Here is a 21,722-nt window from a genome sequence, read left to right as displayed (position 1 = left end):
TGTTGAAGCAACATTTAGAATATTACATAAACTTAATTGATGAAAGCTGCAGCAGGATTTGATAGAATTGACTCCCATTTTGAAAGAAGTTCCACTGTGTGTAAAATGCTATAAACAGCATCAAATGCTACAGACAAATATTTCAATAAAAGAAGAGTCAATCAATGCAGCAAAGTTCATCATAGTCATATTTTAAGAAATTGCCACAGCCCTCCCAGCTTTCAGCAACTACCAACTCTATCAGTCAGCAGCCATCAACATCAGGGCAAGACTTTCCACCAGCAAAGGGATTAGGTCTTGGTAAAGGCTCAGATGATCATTAGCAATTTTTGACAAGAAAGTACTTTTTTGATTAAGATAAGATAAGTACATTTTTAATATAAAACTATTGTACACTTAGACTACAGTATAGTGTAAAAAAAATTTTATATGCACTGGGAAACACAAAATTTTCTGACTCACATTATTGCAGCACATGCTTTATATGGTCATCTGTAATCAAATCTGCAAAATCTTTGATTTATTCCTGTACTTAATTGCACTTGTTTCATATGTACATATATATATATATATATATATATATATATATATATGTTCAAAATTAATTTGGTGAGAAGATGCATTTTAAAAGTGAGGAGAAACAATGGAAATTGTATTGAAATAAGTATTCCGCTTAATTCGAGAAATGTTTTCTTACATTCTATTTTAATCTACCAGCCCATAATTCACATGTTTCATCCATCTTTGCACATTTATCAAGCATTATTTTTGGTTTATTTTCCTCAATAGAGAAAGAACACTGCCTTTGGGAGTTTCTCATCACTTAAGATCACAATTAACTTAAGACCTAAAAGGGGTTCACACTAGTTTGCTGCAAATCTTTCCACACAATTTCTCTCTCCTCCACTCATTTTTATCATTTCTAGTCCACTGTGAATGTTGCACTGTCTCCACAACACCGACTGCAATCATATCCTTGCTATCTTTATACACACATGCATGCACACACACACACACACATGCAAGAGATCTTTTATTAACATAAACCCATGTCTTACTCATCATTTTTCTCTTATGTGGAGTACTTAACTTGGTTATCATTCATAAGTTACAGATGAATCTCTGAATGAAATAATGTTTAAGAAATCTCAATTTTTAATCAAACCTCTCTTCAGCCATTTTGAGGGTAGCATATGATTTGTCCATCACAATGTTCCAGTTTATTTATCTAAATACTCAAAACTTTAGTTTTCTGGAAAATGAGTTTTGTTTCAATGATATCATACTCCATAATTGTCGATATTTTTATGGCACATACACTTACCTTTGACATCTTGTAAACGGATATTCAAATACAAGTTGTCCCCAGTGCAAATATCAAAGTTATGGGTCATTAGGCTGAACCTGATTTATTTAATATTGATCCTGCATCGGTAGAAACACTCTAATGCCCCCTCATTACAAAATTCGAGATAGCGTTTTGAATATACAATATACCTAATACATGCCGAATACTGGTTGCCATTTCTCAAAAACTAATTTGAAGGAAAAATATCTTCATGTGACGTTTTACATTCCAGGTATGAGAGCTGCATTATCAGAAGCGAGTAATTAGCTTCATCTTTTGACCAATTAAATGTACTTATGACACAATTGTAAAACTATATAAAGTTGCTTTTTCAATGGTATACCTCTAAAAATATGCAAATCAATACAAACACAACTAGAAAAGTAAGTAGCAAGCATTACTTCCTTCAAAAAGGAAGGCAATTTTTTTAAGCTTGCTTAAAGCAACTAGCGTATTGACACCAGGAACATAATTTAATTAGTTTGACTAATAAAATACAAAATAGTGAATAAATGCTTCTACACATGAAGTTTGGCTGAGTTAAATTAGAATTTATTGAATATTGCCTTCAAATAATATAAAATTGTCAAATACAAATGGTTAATTCCTACACACCTATAGTCTGGAAAACTTCATAAATACCTCAATGGGAAGAATAATATTGCCACTAAATATAATTTTCATGACTTCTTTCACAATTGGATCAATTTATTCTAAGTCACTTTGGAATAAATGTTCACATTGGTTTCATTATATACTTCGGCACTTCCAAAACCTAATCTAGAACAACATAGAGGTGATGTCAGCACTGGGACTATCTGGTGCCCTTGTTTTTAACCTTATTCTTACTGGTGCCCTATTCGAAGAGCATCTTTAGGGGAGCAAATTCTTTCTCTTCTCCAGTTCTTAAGTAGTTAGCAATGATAATAGTGATAGCTAACACTTTCTCTGATGTAAATATTTTAGCATAAAATTAATTTTATATAATGAAATTATATAATTTTTTAAATAAACATCAAATGCTACTTTTTCAGGATATTTGAATATATTTTTTTCTGATACTTCCTATCCTTTTTTTTTTTTTTTTTTGAGACGGAGTCTCACTCTGTCACCTAGGCTGGAGTGCACTGGCTCAATCTCGGCTCATTGCAACCTCCACCACCCGGGTTCAAGTGATTCTCCTGCCTCAGCTGTGACTACAGTCACGCTCCACCACACTCGGCTAATTTTTGTATTTTTAGTAGAGATTGGGTTTCACCATGTTGGCCGGACTGGTTTTGAACTCCTGACCTCAAGTGATCCACCTGCCTCAGAGTCCCAAAGTGCTGGGATTACAGGCATGAGTCACTGCGCCTGGCTGTACTTCCCATTCTTTATGTCAAAGTTAAAGATACCCATACTGTAGATTTTGTTGAAAGACATGTTAAAATGGCATTTTAAAAAATTACTAAATACGTTTATTAATTATAGACTTCTTTATTCGTTAAAATAAACTCTTGTTTTTGCCAAATACAAGTTTGAATAGTAACTGATGGTAAATTTATGAATAATTTTTTTTTTAAAGTCACTAAAATGTCGTGAATGATTTTACGTTAATGGTCACTTCAGAGTTTCTGGAAAAAAAAAAACATGTATAATAATGTTTAACTTGAATAGCCTTTTCTAATAAATAAAGTGAGCACATTTATTATTAATGATGCAAGGTTCTAAAACAACTTATTGTTTTAGGAACCTAACATGCTCATAAGAAATTTCAGGCCAGGCGCGGTGGCTCACATCTGTAATCCCAGTACTTTGGGAAGCTGAGGTGGGCAGATCAGGAGGTCAGGAGATCGAGACCATCCTGGCTAACAGGGTGAAACCCGTCTCTACTAAAAATACAAAAAATTAGCTGAGCGTGGTAGTGGGCGCCTGTAGTCCCAGCTACTCGGAGAATGGCGTGAATCCGGGAGGCGGAGCTTGCAGTGAGCCGAGATCTCGCCACTGCACTCCAGCCTGGGCAACAGAGCTAGACTCCGTCTCACAAAAAATAATAATAATAATAAAATAAATAAATAATAAAAATAAAAGAAAGAAATTTCACGAGTTTATAAAAGAGGAAGTCTTAAAAGAGGTTTTTTAAAAAGAGATAACCATTTCAGTTTCTCATAAGATGTATTAAAAATAGGGGAATGGGTTAAAACTGAAGATTTAGCCAAATGATTTCTTGCATGAGACAGTTGTGTCCCAGTTTTCCCAGTCTAAATAAATATCAGTTTCCAGATTCATAGAGTAGCAATAGCTATTGCCTAACACACTTCATTAGCACAAATTGGCCAGGGTTATTGGATGAATGGCATTGGCTACATTTATTTATCATTAATTCTGTGTGTTTTCTCAGTGTCTGTGGCCATAGACTAAAAACACTTTCTTCATCTCCCAAAAGAAAGCTTCAGTCTGACAGACTCTCCATTAAACAAACAAACAAAATTGGAAGATATACCAAGGCAAGGCTATGATGGCCTTTGGACTTCAGTAAATACTAAACCTAAGCTCTAAATCAACAAGGATATTTTTAAAATGCCCCACTACAAAAAGGAACAGTTCATCATACTACTTTGTTCTTGCATTGCTATAAATAAATGCCTAAGACTGGGTAATTTATAAAGAAGTTTAATTGGCTCATGGTCCCATGGGCTGTACAGGATGCAGGATGCTGGCATCTGCTGGGTTTCTGGGTAGACCTCAGGAAGCTTACAATCATGGCAGAAGTGAAAGTTCAGTCAGCACTGCACATAACTGGAGCAGGAAAGCGGGGGTGCTACACACTTTTAAACAACGAGATCTCACTCACTATCAAAAGAACAGCATCAAGAGGATGGTGCTAAACCATTCATGAAGGACTCACCCCCATAATCCAATCACCTCCCACCAGGCCCCCCGCCTCCAACATTGGGGATTACAATTCCACATGAGATTTGGGCAGGGTCACAGATCCAAAGCGTATTAATTGTCCTTTCCAATTTCAAAAGCCAAATGTAAATCATGCTTTCTGAAGAATGCTTTGAATCACTAAACCCCCAGCATGAGAAGAACATTTTGCATCAAATTATGATTATCTCTTCATCAAAGTTGAGTGCATTATTTCAATAATACCCATAATATCATAAAATATAAAATGATAAAGGAATTAAAAGTTTGGCTTTTATGTACATTCTGTTTTAACTGGATAGCTTTGGGCATTAAAAATACTTTACAGTTACATTATACAGAATAATATGTAACAGAATAGTCAATAATATTATTCGTAGGTTATTTTTAGTTGCTAAGGTAATTCAGAGGTATTTTTAAAATACCAGCACTTAATTGCAATAATCATCAAATACGGCTTCTAAAGAAGAAAAAAAAGACTTTTTCCTGCCTATTGCTGACTGAACCAGTGTAAGGTGGTCATTACACTCATTTTACTGATGTGGCAATACATTGATAATATAAAAAATTGCTACACTTATTGGTTAATTAGAAATCCTACAGCAAATGAAAATTGCTTGTCATTGTTTGATGGTTGCTAATATCATAAGCTCTGTAGTGCTGTATGAGCAGTATTTTAAAATATAAATAATATTTTTGTGCCACTGCAGGCAGACAGTTTGCTTCACTGAGTGAGAATTGTGTTTTTTTCTTTTTCTTTTTTTTTTTTTTTTTTTTTGAGACGGAGTCTCGCTCTGTCACCCAGGCTGGAGTGCTGTGGCCAGATCTCAGCTCACTGCAAGCTCCGCCTCCCGGGTTCACGCCATTCTCCTGTCTCAGCCTCCGGAGTAGCTGGGACTACAGGCGCCGCCACCTCGCCTGGCTAATTTTTTGTAATTTTTAGCAGAGACGGGGTTTCACCGTGTTAGCCAGGATGGTCTCGATCTCCTGACCTTGTGATCCGCCCGTCTCAGCCTCCCAAAGTGCTGGGATTACAGGCTTGAGCCACCGCGCCCGGCTTAGAATTGTGTTTTTTTCAACATTTTATTTTAATTGCAATCCTAGACTGTTAATAACAATTTGCTTACACCTGATCTTTGTTAAACTAGGTAACCTATTTAATTTAGACTTCAAATTATATAGGAGTAAGACTATGAAAACTTGAATAATTTAACCTAAAATACAATTATGGAACCGTGGATTGATTAATAGTCTGGTGTAGAATAAACATACTTTATTAACATAAAGTATAGCTATATTTATACCTATAAAGTAGCAACATTTAATGATACTTTCTTAGAAAGTCCCCGCACTCACCAAGTTCTTGATGTCTGCCTACCTATGTAGGTTCCAAATTACTAACTTGGTGATGATCGCTTAATTAAATTGGTGTCCAGCAAATTCCAGTAGCTATTGTAGAAATGTTAGGTGAAAATGGGATTACTCATCTTATGGTATTTTTTCCTGGTGTATCCTTTGGCTGCTCTGGTTAGTTTACATGAATAGATTGAAGTTATCAATCTTCACAGATTATCCCCAACAATACAGAACTTAGTCACACAAGTCTTTAAATAAAAAATTAAAATCTTGATTGAATATTTCAAATAACTCAGCTATGCATTTGAACAACATTTAACTAAACACTGATGTGTCAGACCATTAGATGAGTCATATTTCTCATTTATTGTTTTTGAAAAGACCAAATGATGAACTCTACACAGAAGCCCTTTTTTTTTTTTTCTTTTTGGCTGAAATTAGTATATCAGTTACAACCTGATACAGCCCGAAAACACGGCATTGACAGTCTTCAGTGGGGCAATTGGGAAGCTGCTGAAAGTGCGAGAGATCAAAAAGAAAGATCAAAAGCAATTTTACAGCATCTTACTTCTTTTCATGAGAGTTCAGCTGAGAACATTAATCAAATAGTCTGTGTAATACCTTTATCATACGAAATTTGCTATCAGAGATTAACAGATACATTAAATGGAACAGCTTGACTGGAAATATTTGTATAATCAACATTCAATTGCGCTTTGGAATGATATTAAGGAAAACATCTTTAAAATATATGTTTGCTCTCAATTGATAGTGATTAGAAAATAATAGGGAGCATCAGCAGAGTGCATTTAATCATGTCTGTGAACTTGATATTTGAATTTTGAAAGACTGGATTTTCTCCTCTATTACTTGAAACATATTCTGCATTACCCAATTAAAAATGTGATTTAATAGGTAGTTCTCAAAAGTAATCTAAAAGTTAAAAAAGTGTAAGCATATAGAAAGTAGAAACATATTTGTCCAAATGAATTTACTATCATAAGAACAAATTTTCCTTCTGATTGAAGGAAAATTCACCCAATTAAAAATGTGATTTACTGCATCACCCAATTAAAAATGTGATTTCATAGATAGTTCTCAAAAGTAATCTAAAAGTTAAAAAAGTGTAAGCATTTAGAAAGTAGAAAAATATTTGTCCAAATGAATTTACTATCATAGGAGCAAATTTTCCTTCTAAGCCAAAACAGATGAATTATGCTCTGACAGTGATCTTTATTGAATTGTGCTAAAATATATTTCAATATACTGTAATTTTTTCTGACTTCTTCTCAGCAAATGCAGATGGCAACAGTTCACTTGTAAATGGTTTCAAAGAAGAGATATTGAGGCAATATTCTCTGAAATCTATTCTTTGCAGATAGCTATTTGTATTACTCTGCTGCATATTCCATCTTCTCAGTGTACTCCACTGATATGTGTGTTGCCAGAATTTTTGTCCATCATTTAAATAATAATTTTACTTCAAGCTTCCTTTTCATCATGATAAAATGATCAACTATGTGACTGCATCACAATTTTCCTAGAGAAGAATTACTGTGATATTCACCAAGATATTTTAGTACTGTGTGAGCTGCTAATATATTTCTCTAGGAAGAATATTCAATTCATAGAAATTAAATGTTATTAATGAGTTACAGAAGCCCTCAGTGAATGTTGTTTAAAGTATAATTAAACTGAACCTCGCTAATTCACGATGCATGTTATTTTGAACCTGCATTGAGTTAATCTGTGATAGTCCCATACTTTCTCCTTGAAAAATAGTTTTTAAGATAATTAAATGGGGTTGATATTTAAGAAAGACTGTACAGTGTACTAAAAAATATATTTTAAAATAATATTTTAGCAGCATTCATTCACATAGAAATCCTGAAAATGTTTATTACACTTCTGTTCTTTGTGCATTGTTTAAAATTGATTTACCAGTGTTTGGTGGATTTTCATATACTTGTGTGTGTGTGTGTGTGTATAGATGTACATATATATGTGTGTGTGTATATATATATACATGTAATTTAACAAAGAGTTTGAAATAAGTAAAAGGAATCAAGCAGAACTTTTGGAGTTAAAAAATGCAATTGGCCTAGCAGAATTGATCAAACAGAAGAGAGAATTAGTGAGCCTGAAGACAGACTGTTTGAAAATACACAGAGAAGAAAGAATAAAATATAAAAAACAATAAAACATGCCTATAGGATTTAGAAAATAGTCTCAAAAGAGCAAATGTAAGGGGTACTGGTCTTAAAGAAGAGGTAGAGAAAGAGATGAGAGCAGAAAGTTTATCCAAAGGGATACTATTTAATAACAGAGAACTTCCCAATATTAGAGAAAGACATCAATATGCAGGTATAAGAAGGCTGTAGAACACCAAGAAGATTTAACCCAAAGAAAACTACCTCAAGGCGTTTAATAATGAAATGTCCAGTGGTCAAGGACTAAAAAAAGATCCTAAAAGCACCACAGGGAAAAAGAAAATACAATGGAGCTCAAATACATCTAGAAGCAGACTTTTCAGTGAAAACCCTACAGGCCAGGATAGACTGGTAAGACAAATTTGAAGTGCTGACAGGAAACAAAACAACCAGCAACAACAACAACAACAACAAAAAAAACCTTCTACCCTAGAAGAGTATGTCTGGTTAAAAATATTCTTCAAACATGAAGGAGAAATAAAGACTTTTGTAAGCAAACAGAAGCTGACATATTTCATTAATACCAGACCTCTCCTACAAAAAATGCTAGAGGGAGTAGTTGAATCGGAAAGAAAATTTTATTAATAAGAAATCATTTGAAGGTACAAAACTGACTAGGAACAGTAAATGCACAAAAAAATCAGAATATTATAACATTGTAACTGTGGTGTGTAATCTACTGTTAAGTAGAAACACAAAATGATAAACCTATCAAAAATAATACTTTAGCAACTTTTCAAGACATAGTATAATAACATATGAATATTAACAACAAAAATTTGAAAAGCAGGGGACAAGTTAAAGCATAGAATCTTTATTAGGTTACTTTTTGCTTGTTTGTTTATGGAAGTACTGTTAAGTTTTTACCACCTTAAAAAATGAGGTATAAGATCGTATTTGCAAGCCTCATGGTAATCTGAAACCAAAAAACATACAATGGATACACAAAAAATCGAAAGCAAAAAACTAAATCATATCATCAGGGAAAATCACCTTCATTAAAATGAATGAAGCTGCCTTTCTAAAAATTATATCAGTGAGACAATTACAAAAGTGAACAAAATCTGAGCTAACCTACCCCCCTCATCTTACCTTTCCCTTAATTATTCCTGGGCTATTAGTACAAGGTAACTTTGAGAGACATTTAGTCTATTGTTTAAATGATAATAGGTCTTGCCCAAAATTCAAGGAGGCTTTTGTAAAGCGAATGGGAGGCCATCAGTCTAGGCTGAGGAGAGGAGCCTGAGTCCTGCTGAGGAGCAGACATAAAAGATTTTCAGCCATTCATCTGAAGATTATAAGATCTGCAACTTCCCCAATTATTCCTGACACCCATGGCTCCACCTGGACCAACCAACCCCACCCAGTTCATCCTACAAGAGGACAGCTATGACCCTCTATGATTTCATTTCCACCCCAGCAATCAGTAATGAGCACTCATTACCTGGACACCCCCACCCCTTTCCCCAAACTGCCTTTGAAAAACCCCTAACTGATGAGCTTTGGATGAGATAATTGGAGTATAAACTCCGACACCCACATGGGGTGGCTGGCTTCATGTCTATTAAACTCTTTCCTGCAATGGCATGGTCTTTCCTTATGCAGCAGGCAGGAAGAATCTCTTGGGAAGTTACAAATCTGGGGACTCATCTGGGATCCCCTGACCACAGTTTTTAGTCCCCCCACCAGAATGAGGAACACAGAAGTGATCTCTGGCTGCTGCTTATTTAACTGAAGGCTATCTCTGATGCTGTCTCTGCTGATGAGGTGCTGTTGACCCATAGTGCTTGGTCCTAATTGCAGTGGAGAAATAGTCTGGAACCTACCTGGTGAACATGCTAGGCACTGCCATCACCTCCATCCTTCCTCTGATCTGTTAACCTTACTAAGATGCACTGTAGCCCTGTCACAGGGACTGGCCCTATCACACGGATTTTCAGATTGGGGAACTATCTCCTCAATTGGGTGAAGAATATGGACTATTTGAAGGAATTCTCCTCCGCTCTGGAATCGGTTTGCAAGGCCTTCTGTTCATCTTTGTTGTGTGTGTTTGTATTTGTGGACAGGATCTCTAAAGAAATTACTGATGAAAGTCCAGCAGGCCTAACTCAGAGAAGCCTCCTTATTTGTCTGGTCACATTTGGTAAGCCCTGAAGGAATTGTTAGTGGAAGGTCAACAGGCCTGACTAGGGGTGATTATCCCCTCTTCAAATTGCCCAGACACTACCCATTGAATTCTCAGTCAGAGGTCCCTCCCCACTTTGAATGGATCAAAGAAAACGGGGAGCAAAGGAAATTGGTCAACATTGGGTGTTCAGCAAGGTGACTAATGTCTCTTTTGTTATGTGTATTTTGTAACAGCTGGGATGGAAAATGCTAATTTGGTTCTCCCAATTAGGTTTCCCCATGCAGCCCATTGGGTGGCATCTTGCAAAATTAAGAGGCTTTTGCCTAAGGCTCCATGAAATGGAAGAAGGTGATTTTCCTTTGTGACTTTAGTGCAGTGAGTAGGGTCACCAGTGCCACAAGGGAAAGGGAACTCGGAAACCCGGCATGCCAGCAAAAGCATTAGAATGAATTTCTTACCAATCAGACTTCTGGCCCCTCTCTTTCTTCATGCAAAGCAGTTGAGTGATCTGTAAAAATCACTGTTTATTAATGAGAAAAACGATTTGTAAGGCAAGTCTGAGACTGTAGTGAATCTGGTGTACCTTGCACTATGAACTTGCCTTTCTATGCCATTCTGTCATAAAGAGGGGTACCACAGAATAGAATGCGTATTTAGGACTCCTATCAGCTTGCTACTCAAGCCAGCCCTGCAGGCTGGTCAGTTATAAACTATGCTACAGATCCCTGGAGCACAAACTAGACAAAGGTTTCTTCCTGTCTTGCTTTACGTCCTTGAGAGCATGACTTTATGACCATGTGGGGTACTCTCTCTTGGCCTATACCATCTGGAGGACTAGAATATTTGAGTTTATGTCAGGTAGCCAGTCTGAAAGAATGAGGGGTCTGAGATGAGTCAGCATGTTCTTCATCCTGAATATGCCAAGCCCCTGGGTGAGCTTTGTCTTAAAAGGCCTCATCGTTGTTGGGATTTTATCGTCTTTTGCTATCTTAAGCCCATTTCTGAGAGTAAATTCTTGGGACTCATAGGGGATCCTGGAGATGCCTCCTCTAACCCCTTTCTGGAAACACCTTTTGCTGATATGGTAAAAGCCTGGAAAATTACGATCTGGACTTTACTAGACTTTTTGGATTGAGTTGCTATTGGAACTGAGGATATCATTAAAAGGAAAAGGTTAAATTAAAAGAAGTATGCATAATAATAACATGGTTCCTAAGCAGTTAAAATCCTTTGCAAGCTTGAAAATATTCAAGAATCCCTCAGGGAAGAACAACAGCAGTCACCTTTGCTCTGGGTCAGTTGCAAACTCTTTACCCTCTCCCATTGGTGGCCTGGGTTCAATTGGGGCTTTGGAGCGGGTCCTTTGAGGTTTAATACTTGTAGAAATTTTGCCAGTTATTGATATTTTTTCCCTCCATGGACAGCTTCTGATTTTTTGTCTTGAATTTTCTTTCATCTGAACTACCTTTGAGGAGATTCTAGATTTTGTAAAAATCACTTACCATTTCTTTGGAGACACCTCATGTGTCTGTTGTTAATCTACACCCTTAGTAATGGCTTATCTTATTGATTTCACATAGGAGGTTACCTTTAGTAAAAAAGATTTAAGGATGGGCTCAGTGGCTCACGCTTGTAATCCCAGCACTTTGGGAGGCTAAGGTGGGCAGATCACAAAGTCAGGAGATCGAGACCATCCTGGCTAACATGGTGAAACCCTGTCTCTACTAAAAATATAAAAAATTAACCAGGCGCAGTGGTGCACGCCTGTAGTCCCAGCTACTTGGGAGGCTGGGGCTGGAGAATCGCTTGAACCTGGGAGGTGGAGGTTACAGTGAGCCGAGATTGCACCAGTGCACTCCAGCCTGGGTGACAGAGCAAGAGTCTGTCTCAAAAACAACAACAACAACAAAAGAAACAAAGATTCAAATGCCATAAATATTGGCTATTTATCCTGGCTAAAATAAAATATTTTAAAGGGATTTTTCTGTGGAGAGTTCCATAGATAATATTTGAGCTATATGCATGCAGATGTAGTTTTAAAACCCCTGCTCTGCCTCTAAACACTTCTCAGTTGATGGAACTCTGTCTTAATTCTGTTTCTGTCTGTGTGTATATCTGCATGTATGTATGTGGTGTTTATTTAAAAGTGTTCTAATGACTTGGCTTAATGAAAAATAAGCACTTAGAACAACTTTCAGAAAGAAACTTTAATATGTTTTAGGTTATGTGACTCTGATAATCTTTAAAAAATAAAGACAGTTAAAAGACTATTGGTAAACTAAACTAAAATGTTTTTAAAGTTTATACATTTGGTGTAAATCAGGCAGGTCAGATACAGTTTGCTAGATGCTTTAAGGTAATCAACTGCTTCTGTGACTTTTAATAATTGTGGATTTGTCTGTTTTACAGTCATTCGATTCTAAATAAGGTCTGGAGACATATGGAGTTAGCCAGATATTCCCTGGCTAGGCTGGGAAGAGTCAGACATTGTCTGCAGCTTTGTCTTTGTCATGGGCTCTGCAATGTTATGCATGGTTCACATTGCTTGCTTACCAGGTTTTTTACCAAAAATAAAAGTTGCTAAGAGTTAACAGCGTAGCATGTACTTGAGACTACTGGTAAAACAATTTTGCATGCATGTTGTAAAAGGAAAGTAGAACTTCTTTTTGGTAGGAGGTTACAAGAAGGCATGGGAATTTTTTGTTGTTGCTGTTGTTGTTAAAGGGCATGTGATTTTGTCTAGCTCAGAAGTTTTTTTCAAAAAACAATTTCTTAAAAGAGTAACGGGTCAAAACAAAGTAGAAGCAAGTTGTAAAGGGTTTGTGAAGGATTGATCTTGTAAATGAAGTTCTGTGGGTATTAACAAACTGGCGAAAATTTGAAGGGGATTATCTCATTTTTCTGTAGGTTAAACATTAAAATAAAAGTACACTAATGCTGTGCCGGAATCTGTGCCCATGTGTCTGAATAATATATTTTTCTTAGAGAATGGACCTGCTGTTTAATAGAAAATTGTAAAAAGTTATAAAAGGTTTATGAAAATTTTACCTCAAGGTCAAACTGATTAAGATGGTGTAGATTTATTAGGTTTTATTAATAATTGGGTTTAACATCAGTAAGACACTAATGCAAAGGTGAAATTCTGTGTTCTCTTTTAAACAATATTTTAGTGTATTATGAAAATATTATAAAAGATTTTTTATGGCTTTTGAATAAACAACAGAAATTAGAGAGGAGAGAGAGAAGATATCCAGTTGTTTTCAAGCTGTCTTTATTGGGTCCTGTTTGGAAAGCTGAGTCTCCCCTCTATCAGCAAGTAAACAATTTTGCTTTTAAAGTTTTCTTTAGTTATCCTTTTTTTGAGCTAAATAAATGACTTACAGTTACTTGGGATTTCATTTTATAATATCAAGTGTTTAAACATTTGATATTTAACAAAGTTTCCATGGTCAAATTCTAAATTAAGCCCTTTTTTGATCTAGTTACCCTTTCAGATATTAAATAGTCTAAAGTCCAAAAGAGATATATTTGGTATAATTGTTTTATTTGGTATATCAAAATCATACAGGAAGCACTGTCGAGTAGGAAATTGTTTTTGGCTTTCTTCTTTGGGCTGTATTTGCATAAATGTGTTATTGGTGTGTGTTCCAGAATTGTGTGAGATTCTTGTAATTCTGATATGTCTCAGTATATGTTTATAGCAATAATTATGATTGTTATGTTATTATGTACTACAGAGATTACCAGACCTTAATCATGGCTGTTTTGAGACTTTTTCAGCCACAATTGTTTTATTTTGATTTATTTCAAGTTGGTTTTATAATCAGCTATAGGATTCTGACAGGTGCACTTGAATGCAGGTTTGTGATAACTTTGGAGATTGTGACATTAAAATAGAAGAAAGAACTTCCAAGACTCCCATAGGGTGCTAATGTGTTTATGAATATCAAGCAGAGCAGGAATTAGTTACATAGAGTGAATTAATGGAAAACCAAAATAATCTTACTATGAATTTGTTTAAAACATTGCTTTTTTTGTTTTGTTTTGGAGTCCAGCAAACCTTTTTTGTTGTTGTTTTGAGATATCTACAGCTTTAAATAATTTGGTAAAGTACACTCCTGTGAGCAATATCTGAAGCATATTTCTCTCTCCCGGATTTTTCCAGAACTTGAAAACTATTTCCAAGTGTATTTAATTTATGACAGGTATAGTTATTTGCATAAGTTCAGTAAGAATCTTTTTTCTTTTGTAACAGGAAAAAAATGGAGACATTGGTTATTTTGCCATGGCCTTGAATGGAATGGCATACTTTTAGATTATTTTAAGGAGTCAAAGTTGACTTATAGAGCCAATAAAAGTCCCTTGGGAAAACTGACCTCATAACTTGTCTACACAGTGCCTGTATAGGGATCCTACCATGTGGTAAATAATGAATGTCAGTTCCTGACAGGTCCAAAAAACCCAGATTATATTGGGACCTTGAGGTGAGAAAGTCACCCAATTAATACAGCATTTGTAAGCACAGATAAATCTGTGGCTACGCTTAAAGGCTTTAAAAAAGTTTAATCTGAGATTTCTTATGGAATAAAATTTCAGCAAAGTGAATTTAAAAAGGGACTGTGTGATAAATCATTATTCTTGCTGACTTTATGCAAATACTCAGGTCAAGTAGAGTACGGCTAAAGCTTATTTTACAAATAAAGTAGTCTTGTTGTGATTTGTTTTTAGTAAAAACAAGGATTGGAGAAAGAAAAATTATATTTCAGAAAAATACTATAGTACACCTGTTATTAGACTCTAGTCCCTTATTTTGAGTTTTTATAATTTTCTGCAACTTGAAATGAATACTAAATTCTTTCCAGGCTACAAGTCTCCATACTAATGCTTTCAAAGTTTTTCTTCATTTTTCTTTTTTGACTTGGCCTCAATAAAATTGTCACTACCTCTTTCCTGAGGCCCTGTAAGTTTAAGCCTATTGCTTGTAATACAGGTGAGACAAAAATGTGTCAGATTGCTACTACTGTCCTTTTCTATACCTAAAGATGCTTTAAATCTAACACCTGGATAAATTGTACCCAACATAACCTTTGTTTTACTTCTGTCTCTATAAACCTGCCTCTTATTAAAATTAGTTTGCCTTCATAAAATAGAGAGACCTAGCCAATCTGAAATGTCACCTCCTCATGCAGAAAACAGCTGTTTAACTGAACTGATCTAGTCTCAGGACTTAGACACTGACTCAAAAGATATTCAACTATACCAAAGATGATATATTTAATTTGCTCTTTCCTATTTATCCCAATCTGTCTTTCTAACAACCTGTGGTTTACTCTTCACTTAAGTGGTGTATTGGAACTGTGGGTGAGAATATTAATGTTTTTATCATACACCAGTGAGTACACGCAGATGGCTGCAAGGCAGCAGTTTTACTCCTATTCTCTTGGGACCAGCCTCCCCCAGTTGTAGCACCTGTCAGCAGGAAGAAGCCAGAGTAGTCACTGCTGTTTTTCCATCTCTATGACCAACACCTTAAGAATAAGGTGAATAAAAGCGAAAGGGAGATTGAAACCACCTTTGCAAAAAATATATCAGTGAGAAAATTTTGACTATGAGCAACTGTGTGCCAAAAAATTGGAAAATCTGTAAGAAATGGATAAATTTCTGGGCACATGCCATCTACCAAGATTAAACCATGAAGAACTCCAAAACCAGAACAAACCAATAACAAAAAATGAGATCAAAGCTGTAATAAAAATTCTCCCAGGATATAAAAGCCCAAGACTTGATGGCTTCACTGCTGAATTATACCAGAAACTTGAAGAACTAAATCCAAGCCTGCTCAAACTATTCCTAAAAATAGAGAATGAGAAAATGCTTCCAAACTCATTCTATGAATCTAGTATTACCATGATACCAAAACCAGGCAAAGACATGTTAAAGTAAAAGAAAACTACAGGCCCAATGTCTCTGATGAGAATACTGATGTAAAAACCTTAACAAAAAATTAGCAAACTGAATTAAACAATATATTAAAAAGATTATTTCTCACGACCAAGAAGTCTTTATTCCTATTATACAAGGATGGTTCAGCATAAACAAATCAATCATATCAACAGAATGAAAGAAAAAAAAAAACTATGATTATTTCAATTGAAGCCAAAATAATAACATTCAATACCCCTTAATGAGAAAAACTCTGAAAAACAGAACATACTACAACATAATAAAAGCCATATATGACAGACCCACAGCTGGTATCACACCGAATAGTAAAACAATAAAAGCCTTTCCTCTAAAATTTGGAACATGACAAGGATGCCCATTTTCACCACTGTTATTCAATATAATACTGGAATTCCTATCTAGAGCAATCAGCCAAGAGAAATATATAAAATACATTTAAATTGGAAAGGAAGAAGTCAAATTATCTTTTTTTGGTGATGACATAATTCCATATTGGGAAAAAATAAAGAGTGCAAAAAAACTATTACAACTGATAAAAAAATTAGTAAACTTGCATGATACAAAATAAAAATACAATAATCAGTAGCATTTCTTTTTTTTTTTTTTTTTTTTTTTTTTTTTTTTTTTTTTTTTTTTTTTTTTTTTGAGACGGAGTCTCGCTCTGTCGCCCAGGCTGGAGTGCAGTGGCCGGATCTCAGCTCACTGCAAGCTCCGCCTCCCGGGTTTACGCCATTCTCCTGCCTCAGCCTCCCGAGTAGCTGGGACTACAGGCGCCCGCCACCTCGCCCGGCTAGTTTTTTGTATTTTTTTTTTTAGTAGAGACGAGGTTTCACCGTGTTCGCCAGGATGGTCTCGATCTCCTGACCTCGTGATCCGCCCGTCTCGGCCTCCCAAGGTGCTGGGATTACAGGCTTGAGCCACCGCGCCCGGCCCAATCAGTAGCATTTCTATATCCCAACAGTGAACAAACTGAAATAGAAATTAAAAAGTAGTCAAATTAATAATAGCCACACATAAAACTAGCTATCTAGGAAGTGACATAAACAAAGAAGTAAAAGATCGCTATGATAAAAAAAACTATAAAGCACTGATGGAAAAAATTTCAGAGGACACCAAAAAAGGTAAAATATTCCATGTTCATGAATTAGGAAATTAATAATTTTTAAATGTCCATATTACACAAAGCTACTACAGATTTAATGTAATCCCTATCAAAATACCAATGACATTCTTTATAGCAATAGAAAAAACAATCCTAAATTCATGTGGGACCACAAAAGACCCAGAATAGCCAAAGTTATCTTAGGCAAAAAGAACAACACTGGAGGAATTATATTACCTGGCTTCAAATTATGTTACAGAGCTATAGTAACCAAACACCATAAACCTGACATAAAAACAGACACATAGACCAAAGGAACAGAATCAAGAGCCTACAAACAAATCCAAACACCTGCAGTGAACTCATTTTCTCCAAAAATGCTGAGAACATACACTGGGGAAAAGACAGTCTCTTCAATAAATAGTGCTGGGAAAACTGGATATTCAGATGCAGAAGAATGAGACTAGATCCCTATCTCTCACCATATACAAAAATTAAATCTAAATGGATTAAAGACTTAAATCTAAGACCTCAAACTGTGAAACCATTAAAAGAAAACTATTAAAAGGAAACATTTGAAAACCATTCAACATCAATCTGGGCAAAGTTATCTTCTGTAAAACCCCACAAGAACAGGCAACAAAGCAAAAATGTACAAATGGAATCATATCCAGTTAAGAAGCTTCTGCACAGCAAATAAAACAATCAACAAAGTGAAGAGACAACCCACAGAATGGAAGAAAATATTTGCAAATTACCGCCCCCCCTCCGCCAACAAGGTTTTAACAACCAAAACATTTAAGGATCTCAAACAACTGTATTAAAAAAAAAAAAAAAACTTATAATTTAATCAAAAAATGGACACAAAATGTGAATATACATTTCTCAAAAGATGACATACAAATGGCAAACAGGTGTATGAAAGGGTGCACAATATCATTGATTATCAGATAAATGCAAATAAAAACTACAATGAGATATCATCTCACCCCAGTTAAAATGGCTTTTATCTAAAAGATAGGCAATAACAAAAGCTGGAGAGGGTGTGGAGAAAAGGGAACCCTCATACACTATTTGTGGGAATGTAAATTAGTACAACCACTAAAGAGAATAGTTCAGAGGGTCCTCGCAAAACTAAAAATAGAGCTACTATATGATTCAACAATTCTACTTCTTGGTATATGCCCCAAAGTACAGAAATTGGATATCTCCACCCCATTTATGACAACTCTCTTCACAATAGACAAGATTTGGAAACAACTTAGGTGTTCCTCAACAGATAAATGGATAAAGAAAATATAAAATGTACACATAATGTAGTTCTATTCATTCATATAAAAAATGAGTCATTTGCAACGACATGGATAGAACTGGAGGTTATCATATTAAGTGAAATAAGCCAGGCACAGTAAGATCAGCATTGCATGTTCTCAATTATTTGTGGGAACTAAAAATTACAACAATTGAACTCATGGAGAGAGAGTGTGAGATATGATTACCAGAGGCTGGGAAGCATAGTAGAGAAAGTGCGTGGGCGGCAGGGATGGTTAATCATTCCAAAAAAGTAGTTAGAATAAAGGGATAATGCCTAATATTTGATAGTGCAACAGGATGACTATAGTCAATAATAATTTAACTGTACATTAAAAAATAACTAAAATAATGTAATTAGATTGTTTATAACATGAAAGATAAATGTTTGAGGGGATGGATGACCCATATTTCATGATGTGATTATTACACTTTGCATGCTTGTATCAAAACACCTTATGTGCCCTGATATGGCTTGGCTGTGTCCACACCCAAGTATCGTCTTGAATTGTAGCTCCCATAATTTCCATGTGTTGTGGGAGGGATGCAGTGGAGATAATTAAATCTTGGCGGCAGGTTTTTCTTGTGCTGTTTTCATGGTAGTAAATAAATCTCAAGAGATCTGATGGTTTTCTAAAGGGCAGTTCCCCTGCACGTGCTCTCTTGCCTGCCTCTATGTAAGGCATGCCTTTTTTCTCCTGCCATGATTGTGAGGCCTTTCCAGCCATGTGGAACTGTGAGTTCATTAAACTTCTTTTTCTTTTTAAATTACCCAGTTTTGGGTATTTCTTCATAGCAGTAAGAAAATGGACTAATACAGTAAATTGGTACCAGGATTGAGGCACTGTTATTAAGATACCTGAAAATGTGGAAGTGACTTTGGAACTGGGTAACAGGCAGAGATTGGAACAGTTTGTAGGGCTCAGAAGACAGGAAGATGTGGGAAAGTTTGGACGTTCCTAGAGACTTGTTGAATGGTGTTGACCAAAAAGTTCAGGCTGAGGTGGTCCCAGAAAGGGATGAGGAAGTTACTGAGAACTAGAGCAAAGGCGATTACTGCTATGCCTTAGCAAACAGACTGGTCGCATTTTTCCCCTGCCTAGATATCTGTGGAACTTTGAACATGAGAGAGATGAGTTAGGGTATCTGGCAGAATAAATTTCTAAGCAGTAAAGTATTCAAGAGGTAACTTGGGTGCTCTTAAATGCATTCAGTTTTATTCATTCACAAAGAAATGGTTTGAAGTTGGAACTTATGTTTAAAACGGGAGCAGAGCATAAAAGTTTGGAAAATTTGCAGCCCGATGATGTAATAGAAAAGAAAAACCCATTTTCTGAGGAAAAATTCAAAGCTGGCTGGAGAAAATTTTGTAAGTATTGAGAAGTCAAATATTAATCACACAAACAATAGGAAGAATTTCTCCAGGACATGTCAGAGGTCCTCATGGCAACACCTACAGTCACAAGCTGGGGGGTCTAGGAGGAAAAAAATTGTTTTGTGGGCCAGGCCCAGGGCTTTGCTGCTTTGTGCAGTCTTGGGACTTGGTGCCCTGCACAACAGCCATGGCTAAATAGGGCCAATGTACACCTCAAGCCATTGCTTCAGAGGGTTCAAGCCCCACACGTTGGTGTCTTACATGTGGTGTTGGACCTGTGGGTGCACAGAAGTCATGAATTGGGAACCTCCACCTAAATTTCAGAAGATGTATGGAAATTCCTGGGTGTCCAGACAGAGGTGTGCTGCAGGTGCAAAGTCCTCATGGAGAACCTCTGCTAGGGCAGTGCGGAAGGGAAATGTGGGGTGAGAATCCTCACACAGAATCCCCACTGAGGCACTGCCTAGTGGAGTTATGATAAAAGAGCCACCATCCTCCAGACCCCAGACTGGTAGATTCAATGACAGCTTGTACCATGCACCTGAAAAAGTCACAGACACTCAATGCCAGCCTGTGAAAGCAGCCAGGAGTGAGGCTGTACTCTGCAAAGCCACAGTGGCAGAACTGCCCAAGACCACGAGAACCCACTTCTTGCATCAGTGTGACCTGGATGTGAAACATGCAGTCAAAGGAGATCATTTGGGAGCTTTAATATTTGACCACCTCACTGGATTTCACACTTTCATGAGGCCTGTAGTCTCCCTTCGTTTGGGCCAATTTCTCCCATTTGGAATGGGCATATTTACCCATTGCCTGTATCCCCATTGTATCTAGGAAGTAACTAACTTGCTTTTGATTTTACAGGCTCATAGGTGGAAGGGAGTTGTCTTGTCTGAGATGAGACTTTGGACTGTGAACTTTTGAGTTATTGCTGAATTAAGAATTCAGGGAACTGTTGGGAAGGCCTGATTTGTTTTGAAATTTGAGGACATGAGATTTGGGAGTTGCCAGGGGCAGAATGATATGGTTTGCCTGTGTCTCCACTCAAATTTCATCTTGAATTGAAGCTCCCATAATCTCCACGTGTTGTGGGAGGGAACCAGTGAGGGGTAATTGAATCATGAAGGTGGGTTTTTCCCATGCTTTTCTTGTGAGAGTGAATAAGTCTCAGGAGATGAAAGAAAGAAAGAACAATGATGTGAAAGAATTAAAACGCTAATACATTGCTGATGGGAATGTAAAACGGTGCAGCTGCTAAGGAAAATGGTATAGTGATTCATAAAAAAAATTAAACATAAAATTACCATATGACCCAACCATTCATTCTACTCCGGTGTATACTCAAAAGTAGTTGAAATAGAGATTCAAACAGATATCAGTACCCATATTCATAGCTGCATTATTCACAGCAGCCAAAGGTTGGAAGCAACTTAAGAGATTGTCCTAAGAGCAAATAGCAAATGGAGAAGCACTTATTCTAGAAAATCTACTAATATTCTGCAAGAGTAGTGAGAGCCTGTGGCATTTGAATCATAATCCATATCTCTCCACACAATTTAGTATGACAAAAGCTTCATCCCTTCCAGGGTCATTCAAAAACGCAGAACTCCTTTTCCCTCCAACTCCAAGTCTAGGGTTAAGGTATCTTCCACTGAGGCACAGGCTTCCAGGATTTCTAATTTCTAATAGGTCTGTGTTGTAGAAGCTCTATTATAGGCAAGAGTGGTTAAGAACACTGTGCCTAGTTGCCCATACTCCAATTTACTTATAGGATAGAAATTCCATGCTGGGTTAGGCATGTTAAGAAGACCAGAGGATGCTTCACCTGTCTGCTAAAAAGGAGAGGTATACATTTAAAAGAAGCAGGCTACTGTTTTCATTTTTATCTTGAAAGCAGTGGCACACATATTTGGCCCAGGGGATGATAAATACAGACAACTCCAAAGCTATCCTCAAGAGAAGGGACTTCATTTGGAGCAAAGTATGGGGAAGTTCAAACTAAGGGAGTTGTCAAAAAC

General features: G+C 36.3%; 1 protein-coding gene across 1 annotated transcript in view; it reads left to right on the top strand.

Moving 5' to 3' along the window:
- Positions 1 to 1,504: 1,504 nt before the first annotated feature.
- LOC117077718 (protocadherin-11 X-linked-like) overlaps positions 1,505 to 21,722 on the top strand; it is a 38,070-nt gene continuing 17,852 nt past the window's right edge. Inside the window, exons 1-2 of the mRNA XM_033201378.1 lie at positions 1,505 to 1,580; positions 6,056 to 6,133. Coding sequence (XP_033057269.1) covers positions 1,505 to 1,580; positions 6,056 to 6,133 — 154 coding nt within the window. The remainder of the gene's footprint in view (positions 1,581 to 6,055; positions 6,134 to 21,722) is intronic.

The sequence above is a fragment of the Trachypithecus francoisi genome, unplaced genomic scaffold (assembly GCF_009764315.1).
Source record: "Trachypithecus francoisi isolate TF-2019V2 unplaced genomic scaffold, Tfra_2.0 Lachesis_group6, whole genome shotgun sequence".
Lineage (NCBI taxonomy): Eukaryota > Metazoa > Chordata > Mammalia > Primates > Cercopithecidae > Trachypithecus > Trachypithecus francoisi.
This window is presented reverse-complemented; position numbering and strand designations above follow the sequence as displayed.